Source organism: Kryptolebias marmoratus, linkage group LG14 (assembly GCF_001649575.2).
Source record: "Kryptolebias marmoratus isolate JLee-2015 linkage group LG14, ASM164957v2, whole genome shotgun sequence".
Taxonomy (NCBI): Eukaryota; Metazoa; Chordata; class Actinopteri; order Cyprinodontiformes; family Rivulidae; genus Kryptolebias; species Kryptolebias marmoratus.
The window spans coordinates 4,597,729-4,607,916 of record NC_051443.1 but is presented as its reverse complement, the minus strand read 5'-3'; the positions used below and the strand labels follow the sequence as shown (position 1 = coordinate 4,607,916).

Below are 10,188 nucleotides of genomic sequence, written 5' to 3'. Positions count from 1 at the left end.
CCCTCTCGTCTCAGCCCCTTTCAGACCAGCCGGTCTGCATCATATAACCAAGCCAGAGTGGACTTACCAGTTCCGGTCCCGACACTAGTCGATCACGTGAGTGAGACGATCAAAGACTTTGAGCCTGCTTCCAGCTTGCTGGCAATAAAATCCTTAAAACTCTGTTGTGTGGTTGTGAGTCTGAGTTCTGCCAAGCCTCGCCTTGTCAATCACGGCTTTTTGCCTTTTTAATTACATCTCACAGAGTGACAAAATTTGGAAAATTTTATTGGATTTCAAGACACTGAATATTTACAACCTCAATTCCAAAAAAGTTGGGACGTTGTGTAAATTGTAAATAAAAACAAAATGCAAAGATTTGTAAATCTCATAAAATGATATTTTATTCACAGTGAAATATAGTAAGCACATTCAAAGTTTAAACTAAGAAATCGCACCATTTCTTTTTTTTTTTTAATGAAAAGGTAATTTTAAAATTGATAGCAATAACACATTTTAAAAAGGATGGGACAGGGGCAAAAATAGCTGTGAAAGTAAGTGGTGCAAATAAGAAACAGCTGGAGAAGCATTTTGAAATTAATTAGGTTAATTGACAACAAGTCAGTGATAGGACTGGGTGTAAAACAGCATTTTAAAAAGGTTGCATCTCTCAAAAGTAAAAATGGGCAGAGGCTCACCAGTATTCAAAAAACTGAGACTTAAAATAATTAAATGTTTTTAGAATATCAGAAATTTGGGATTACTATGAATATCCCATCATCTACAGTTCATAGAAAGAGTTCAGAAATCTTTAAACTCAAAAAACAAGGAAAGTCAAAATTGGATGCCTGTGACCTTCAGCTCTGCATTAATTACTGGTCTGATTCTGTTCTGGACATCCCTGCATGGACTCAGGAACACTTCTACAAATCATTGTCTGTAAATACAGCTCACTGTGATGTCCACAAATGCTTGTTTAAGCTCTGATATCGGCACCTTCTTAAAATAATTGCCTAAGTCATTTTTTTCAACAAATATTTTTTTGCCTAAATCATCTCAACAATCAACAAATAGTTCAGTTTTTTGTGTTTCCTGAAACATTGCAAAAAATGACTTAGGCAATTATTTTAAGAAGGTGACAATATGCAAAAAGCAAGCCAGATGTGAACAAATGCTGCCACCTTCATTTAAAATGGATTGAGGCTAAAAGGAAAACTGTTCTGTGTTCTGTGCATCCCCATAGAATGGGTGTGTATTAGGGTCTATGGTATGGGTAGCTTAACCCTCTATGGCATGGTGTTGCCCTCAGGCAACAAACCACTATTTTGGCCCACACAACGCCCCTTTAAATTTTTTTAAGTAAAACATCACATCAAAAGTCTCATTATAAGTCTGTGACCAAGGAAATTTGAGCTGGGTGTGGCTTTGACCTTTTGTCTTGGGGTGAAACAGTCCTTTTTGGGACCACAGCCAACTTGGACACACTGCTAGCAGAAGGCAAGATTTATTTCATTTTTTTAACATGTTTAAATTTAAATAACTTTGTATAAAAATATCTGTGATGTGCATGAATAAGTGAAAAAGCATATTTGATTGAGTAAAGACACTTTTTGTCTTTATTTATATACTAAAATTGCAGTTTTTCATTTGTTGCCTCAGGGCAACATTGTGCAGTTAGACCCCTTTTGTGTGAACTATAACATGCTTATGGATGGAGATGTGTAGGGATGCATAGTTATCAACATAATCAATTTTTTTGCTGTACTATCTATTATTACTCACAGGAAATGGATTCAAGAACATTTTATGGGTGTAAGGAACATGATCAAGCGGTTAGGCAGTGAGGGCGGATGAGCTTGAGAGTGACAGAAAGGAAGAGTGGACTCCAGAATCAGGTTTGAGGGATAGTTAGAAGATTAGGGTTCAGTCAGTACAGTATCATACTGTATGGAATGAACATGTGTGAATGTATGTCTGTGTGTGGGTGGGGGGGTACGTGCATCAGTGGGTGGGGTAAATGGTAAATGGCTTGCACTTATATAGTGCTTTATCTAGTCCAAGGACCCCAAAGCGCTTTACACTACAGTCATTCACCCATCCACACACTGATGGTGGTAAGCTACATTGTAGCCACAGCTGCCCTGGGTCAGGCTGACAGAGGTGGCACATCACACCGGCGCCACCGAGCCCTCTGACCACCACCAGTAGGCAAGGCGGGTGAAGTGTCTTGCCCAAGGACACAACGGCTGAGACAGTCGGAGCAGGGGCTCGAACCAGCAACCCTCCGATTACAAGACAGGCCCCCCCTACCTCCTGTGCCACAGCCGCTGGGGTGAGGGGGTGAGGTGTGTGCATCAGTGGGTGAAGAGAGGTATATATGACCTATTCTAATCTTATGCTTACTGGTTTCTTTTGAAAACAAATGACCTGCCTGATGTCAATGAGTCTGTGAATGAAGAGGCAACTGAAAATGATGAAGTATCACAGGAAGATGTTCCACGCTTACCCTGTTGGAGAACACCCCACAGTGCCAACATCACTGATTACCAAGAATGGCAGGCCAGCCTTCCAAAATCAAACAATATCAATTCCCCCTATGAATACTTCAAGATATTTTTTTTCTGAAGACATTCTGGAAGTAGTTGTAGAGCAATGAAATGTATATGCCATTCAGTGTAACACCAACAAGCCCCTTAACCTCATTACAAAATATTATAGAAAACCTTGGCGTTTTAGTACCCTTATAGCATATTGTTGCCCTGGGGCAACAAACCAAAATCTGGTGGGGGGCACATTTTCTAATTGATATATTATAAGGACACCCCCAAGCTCCCAAAATTAGGGTGAAATAATTTTTTCCTCATAAAATAAAAATTCATGCCATAGAGGGTTAATGGGTTGGCATCATTAATGCAGAACAATATAGAATTTAGAACAACATATGCTCCCATCCAGAGGGAAGGCCTGGCATATTTCAGCAGGACCAAACCACATGCTTCATAGATTATAACAACATGGCTTTGTAGTAAAAGACTCCAGGTGTTGAACTGTCCTGCATGCAGTCCAGACCTCTCACCAACTGAAACATCATGAAACAAATAATCTGACAAAAAACACCCAGGACTGTTGAACAGCTAGAATCCTCCATCAGACAAGAATGGGACAACCTTCCTTTTAAAACCTCCAGCAGCTGCTCTCCTCAGATCCTAGATGTTTACAAACTTGTTAAAAGAGGGGATGATGCTTCACAGTGGGAAACATGGTCCTGTCTTGTCTTTTTGAGATGTGCTGCTGCTATTGGACTCAGAATAACCATTTTGAAAAAGGTACAATTTTAAATGTTTTAAATGTAAACATTTAAAATGTTTACTGTGTTCCACTGTGAATAAAATAATGACATTCTGTTTTATTTATATTTCTCACAGCATCCTAGTTATTTTGGACTGGGGTTATAAACTAGCAGAAACATTCTCATAGATTATGTAGTAAACATGTTAAGACACTGCACATCAAATGCAAAGCTTGGTTAAAGACAATTGTCTGGGGTAATACTAATATTTTGTAATTTGCTTTCTTTTTGTTTTGTTTCTTGCACTTTTATAAACTAGCATTAGAAGTTACTGTTTATATAGACAAATTTGAAACAATTATAGATGTAAGCTTTAACTTTGCTGCATTCATCAATAAACAGAAAACCAGATTCTGCATCCTATATCTGCAAAAAAACAAAGACTGACAAGAAGTCAGAGTTTTTAGTTGGAATATAAAACACTAGTGAAAATGATATCTTCTGATAGTGTACAGGTATTTCCAAACAACAAAGCAAGACATAAACAGATTTAAACTTCCCAGTTCTGATGTAAATTGAGATTTAAAGTTCAGGTTTAAAGCAGGTAAAGATATAAGAGGTGGGTTTTCTTCTACTCTAAATGAGAGAAGTAACTTTAGTCAGTGCATGTCTGAACACCTAACTGTATGTGATACTTTTGTATTAAATGGTGCTTTAACAAAACAACAAAGTTGGGTGTTTTGAATGTTTTTCAATTGGAGTCAACTTAAGAGACCCAAAATGTTTGCTATCTCTGCAGCCAACTAACCATGTTGCTAAAAAATATATGTTCTTTTAACTCCAAAGTTTTAAAAAGTGCAAGCTTTGTTTCTGCCTGTGGAATTTTGGAAGTATAGGTTTTGTTTATTCTGGTTGGTGCCACTGTGAAGGGAGTGTTGCACACTCACCTGTGGATGCAGACAGGGAGACGGGTCTGCTCCTCCTGTGCCCTCTCTCTGCAGTTAAACTAAAGGTGTAGCTCATTCCAGGAATCAGGTTGGACAAGATGTATGTAGTTTCTGTGACTGGAATCTCTACCTCCTCGGCCTCGCCTTCTCTGGAGACGTACACCAGCCTGTATCGACCAACTTTAGCCTGCGGTTTTTGCCACCTCAAAGTGAGAGATGTTTGTGTGGACTTAACTTCTTCAAAACCTCTTGGAGTATCAAGATCTGACAGAACACACATGAAGCTGGTTAAATAACAAAACCAAATATTTTCTCTCAGTATAAATTTGTATTGGAAGTCCTAATTGCTCTCAGTGCAGTGTTATAAATTACTTTCCCTTCCATTAGTTTCATTTCATCAGTCAGTTTGTAACAACATGACCTCATGACACAGTGAAGGACTGCTGTTTGGACAGCTGCTCAGCTGCTCACCAGTTGCTGCATTTGTTGTAGCAGGGAGGCTTTCCCTTTCATTCTTTACAGCTGTCACTCCAATCCCATACTCTGCCCCTGGCTTCAGCCCTGAAACACAAAGAGATGAAGGATAAACTAGAAAAATGGTATTTTCTGAAAAAACAAATGCAGAGTGAATGCTGACTGATAAAAAACTGAAGAAATTTGCTAAAGTAGCTCAAACTGAGCTGCTAAAACAGAAAGAAAAAGCACAACACTAATTGTAAACTAAAATTATAAAAACACTAGGTAAAAGGTAAACATAGCAAAATGCTAGCTAAAACATAAAAGCAGCCAAACGATAGCTAAAAGTTAAAAGGAGCTAACTAAAAATAGCAAAATTCTCACTTAAAGGTAAAATTAGCAAAACGGTAGTTCAAGGGGGAACGTAGCAAACTACTATCTAAAAGCAGTAAAACACAATAAAACACAGTAGGTAAAGACTAGCTCACAGTAGCAAAATGCTAGCTAAAACTAGCATGAGAAGACAAACATAAAGCAAGAATGCTGGAATATTTTTCAAACAGAACAGTGCTTTTAAAGGATTTAGAGAGCTCCGTGTATTTCTTTAGTATAAAAAGTTAAATATTTAAAAGTGTAAAAGTTACAAAAGCCAAAGGTCATAGCCAGGATGTCCTGAATGAGCTGAAACTTTATGAAATTTGAATAAGTAAAATAGCAGAAAGTATGCAGGATTAGTGATATGTCAAAAGATGCATGGAAGAAAGGACAGAAGAAAGAAACAGAAACATTTGCACTGTAGCATGAATGCTAAATCAGCATTCACTCAGTTACTACATGCTGAGACAAATGAAAGTCTAAAGACTATGTGTGGAGTCATGCTTCAGGAACACTCTCTAATCCTTACCGGTGATGGTTGCCTGTGTTTTGTGTCCTAGCCCTCTTGGGAACACCTTCTCCCCATGAGTGGCACCAGAGATGGGGCTGAATTTCACTCGATAACTGCCAGCATCAGCCTGACTGTTGGTCCACTCCAAAGTGATGCTGTTGTCTGTTTGAGACACAGCCTGCAGGCCCGTGGGGGCATCCAGTGCTGAGGTAAATACAGTTCATAAATTACATAAGAAAAACAACTTTAGGCAAACACAAAAATCTGAGCTGTCAAATAAGAGTTTTAAATACAAAAATAGACCCTTGTCCTATAAAATGTGGATTCTTTCACATTAAAATAATCTAGCTGCTAACATGACTCATTAACATCTTACTGTCCAATTGTTCAATCATTTTGTAATATACATTATTGTTATCACACTTTGAAAGGCAAAAGGTGAGTGACATTGTTTTTGCCTGTTGTTTGTGTATGTGTCTGTCTATCATCTTAGCATCTCATAAACCACTAGGTGAATTTTAAATAAGCTCTCTGAATGTAATCATTGAATGTAAATCTACAACAGATTAACTTGATTATGGCTACCACAGTGGACAGACTTCAGAAGTTCAGATCTTAGTTTACAGTTATTGAGCTAAAATCTGATGTATTAGTAGCTGAGAGTCATCCCCAACTCATACTTTGAATGCTACACATCTTTGCTTAAAACTTTACCGTTAACTGTTGGAGTCAACTAGGGTTCCAAACTGCTCTTTACATGAAGTATTTGTCCTGTATTTGGAACCAAAATTACTTGTTCCTTATTTTTAAGAGCCAGTCGAAATTTGTTTATATATGTTGACTATTAAACTGCAGTTGTAGGATTTTTTTTTTTTTTTTTTTTTGGTATTTTTCAAGCTATCTGTTATATTTCACATCAGTCCAAACAGAATCATTCACTGATTATTTAAAAGTCACAAGTTGACTGACCTACGACCAATGAGAAAAATAACACATTACCTATTGCTTTGTTAGGATACACTTAATGACTATGTGAGATAAATGAAAAAAACTCACAACTACAGTTTGTTACCAATTAAAAATGTAAAAAAACTTCAGAAGGAATTATAAAAACTTATTCACAAGGGAGCCTGTCTACAGGACACACTGCTCGGTCTGACACCAAGATTTCAGATTTATTTACAGAGAGATTTATGACCTTTTTTTTTGTTGTTCAGTGTAAGAAATGGAAAGAATAAAAAACTTTTTTATATTTAATAAACGCCCACCTGTGGTAAAAGTGGTGGTGACAGGGTCACTGGAGGTATTTCCTCGCCTTGAAATGATTGACACACTGTACTCGGTATCTGGCCTCAGACTGTCGATGCTGTACTGTTTGTCAGGTGGGGAAATATCCACTGTGGTTTGATCTAAGGAGTCGGACGTGGGCATGTATAACATGGTGACTCTGTCCATGGGAGCTACAGGAAGATACCAGCTGATCAGAGCCGAGGAGTCTGTGACAAACTTCACCTCCACCTGCTGGGGACCATCAATCTCTGAAATCAAAGAAAACAAAAGCTCATTTGATAATTATATTAAACACATGATGGAAACACGAATGAAGTGAAACCAAAAAAATGACAGTTGTCCATTGTTGAAATAGAAAAAAACCCTGTAATATTATGTTGTGGGAATACAGAAGAACCTTTTCTGTCTGTTATACAGTTTTAGATAATCTGCAATACATTGATGCAAAATATAATTCAAGAAAAAAATTGAAGTAAAACCAAACAAAATGTCTGTGTTGGACACAACTTAAGTCTCATGAGCTAGAGAAATAACTTGGATCAAAACAGGAAAAGTCATCAGAAAATATAATGTGTTTTCTGTTCACTCCAGCATCCTGTTTTCTACCTGACAAATCTCCTGTGTTTACATGTGGAGACATCTTTGTTTCATGTTTTTGGATCCATGTTAAGAAAAAAAAACCTGAGGGAGTGACAAAGTGTGAAGCTTTAACCTCTCCATCCCTCAGATGGGTTGAGTTTCAGCCTACACAAATAAATGACAAAGGGAAATAAATGCGGGGATATCCAGGGGGGTCCACCAGCACAGACCTGCAAACTAAATTACTTTTCCATGCAGATCAGATGAAGTTAGGTCTGGCATGCCTCATCAGTTGCATAAGAATCTTGGAAACATTTCATAACATAATATTGGGTAATACTGCAATAAAAAGTTATAGCAAGCAGAGGGCAAGAGCAAAGAGCGAGATTTAGTGACAATACAAATGACAAATATAATAGTCATGTGTTAGATGGAAATAATCTGAGTCAGAAAGAATTTCCTGTTGTAACTCTTTTCTTTATTATGGAATTCTAATCAGTAACAATATTTTATTTCTGTCTGTCCACTGGTTTTAAAACATAGAACCCGCACAAAGTCAAGGCAGAAAAAAAATTAGAGGACGTATAAATCTGCCCCTTCCGTTTATTAAACAGTGCACACAAATTTGCAATCTGTTCCCATAGTTTATTAAATTGTGCATCCATTTATAGTGTGTTCCTTCAGTTTATTACACTGTGCAAATGGATTCAAAATCCTTTCTCTGATTTTATTAAACCGTAATTATAAATATACTTTACATTTTGTTCAAATGTGGATTTGCAATATGTATATCCATCTCCTCCATTTATTAAGTCATACTCATGAATTTACAATCTCTTTCGTCCATTTGTTGAACTGTGTGCATAAATTCAAAATTCAATCAGTTTTTTTAAACCAAGCAAATAAAGTTAAAAATGTGTTCCCTTAGTAAAAAATATGCATAGATTCAACATTTTTTTCCACTAGTTTATTAAACTGTATACATGGATTTGCAATTCATTCACTCACTTCATTAAAATGTTGAATGGATTAGTGATAGAAAATTTGATTACTTTTACTGATTCAAGTTTAAATTAAAAGCACTTGGAGAGCGCAAACCTCCACTAATGCCATTGTGTCATTAAAAATTGTTCGATCAGCTCATGATCCAGATCACAGCCAAAATTTTATCAATGGTTTCTTATGACAACCCAAACATTTTCTGTAATTTTCATCAAAATCTGCCCGTTAGTTTGTAAGTAATCTTGTGAACAGACAGACAGACTAACCAACACTACAAAAAACATAACTGCCTTGGTGGCGGTAATGAATCACGAACCAAAAAGAATGTTTTTTTGAGTTATTTGATTCATTTGAATCAGTGAGTCACATGCACACATACAAGCTCCACTCCCTTTCCCCACTGATTCATGCCCCAAATACCACTGATTCGAAACAGGAAAATGATCAATTTTGTTCGGAAAAAAAAAGAGTGAATTATTTCAGGGGTTAGCTACTTTGGCATTGGCATCATGGCATGACATTCAGAACCGCAGACTTTCAACTCTGTGGTGATCTGTGAGTTTGCTTCCTGGTTTCCTGTTCCAGTTCCTGGTTGGTTGGCAGACTAATCATCCTCAGCTGCAGCAGATCAAGATCATCAAGTGCTCTGGGTACTTAAGGCTGCGGTGAAAACCAGAACGACGCTGAAGCATCGCTTGCCATGCATCTCGGCCTCTAGTTAGTTCAGCTTTCTGAGGCTTGTGTAACGGTTCAACAGTTCCATGCCACAGTCTCAGTTGTTTTCCACAGCCTTGCCACGCCTCCTAGCTCCACGCCCCTGCAATCACTGCCATCATCTTCACCTGTGCCTCTCAGTATATAAGCTCAGCTCTCACATCAGTTCAGTGCCAGATTATTGAACGGTTTATCCTAGTAAATGTCCAGCGTATTCTCACAGCTCATGCCTGCCTTGATCTTGACCCATTGCCTGTACCACGACTCTCGCCTACTCCTCAACAGATACCTTCCTGGACTCTGCTCACCGGCCTTCGACCTCGCTTCCCCTTTCTGGACTACCCACTCTGGTTCGTACTTTTCTGGATTTGGTTCTCGCTCTCTGACCTCCCGGCTTTGACCTCTCGCCTGCCCCCGGACTTTCCCACTAGCCTTAGCCCTGAGCTAAGTAGCCTGATCGGCTCCCACTCAAGCCACTCGGTAGCCTTACCTGCTACGAGTCTCCCTCCTGAACATCCAGAGGGTTCCGTCCTGAGTGATAGCGTTTCTACTAGCTTAACTGCTAAAATAAACATCTTAAAACTTTTCCTGTGTCTGCCTAATCTGAGTCCTGTTCTACCAAGCCTTGTCAGCTTGCTAATGTTTTTGTACTCTGTGTGTCCTCAGAGCTCTATGCTTCCTGGAGCTTACCTGATCTGTGCATCTCGCTGCCTTCATCAAAGCAATTTTCCCCTGAGCCTCTCACCTGATCTGATCCGCGCTGTGCCTGTCTGCCTCCATCCGGAACCCTACCTACCTGTGGAAAGTACACCTACAGGTGCTGGTCATAAAATTAGAATATCATGAAAAAGTAGATTGATTTCAGTAATTCCATTTAAAAAGTGAAACTTGTATATTATATTCATACATTACATTCAAACTCATATATTTCAAATGTTTATTTCGTTTAATTTTGATGATTACAAATGACAACAAATGAAAATCTCAAATTCATCATATCAGAAAATTAGAATATTACTGAAGACCAATAAAAACAAAGGATTTAT

At 38.1% G+C, this 10,188-nt stretch overlaps 1 protein-coding gene across 4 annotated transcripts in view; it reads right to left on the bottom strand.

The window, feature by feature from the left end:
• Positions 1-10,188, bottom strand: part of LOC108250984 (tenascin) — a 68,379-nt gene that overhangs the window by 40,182 nt on the left and 18,009 nt on the right. For all 4 annotated transcript variants that reach the window (XM_037979477.1, XM_037979478.1, XM_037979479.1 and 1 more), the window contains exons 7-10: positions 6,826-7,095; positions 5,576-5,761; positions 4,687-4,776; positions 4,216-4,479 (exon numbers count right to left, since the gene is read on the bottom strand). In XM_037979477.1, coding sequence (XP_037835405.1) covers positions 4,216-4,479; positions 4,687-4,776; positions 5,576-5,761; positions 6,826-7,095 — 810 coding nt within the window. The remainder of the gene's footprint in view (positions 1-4,215; positions 4,480-4,686; positions 4,777-5,575; positions 5,762-6,825; positions 7,096-10,188) is intronic.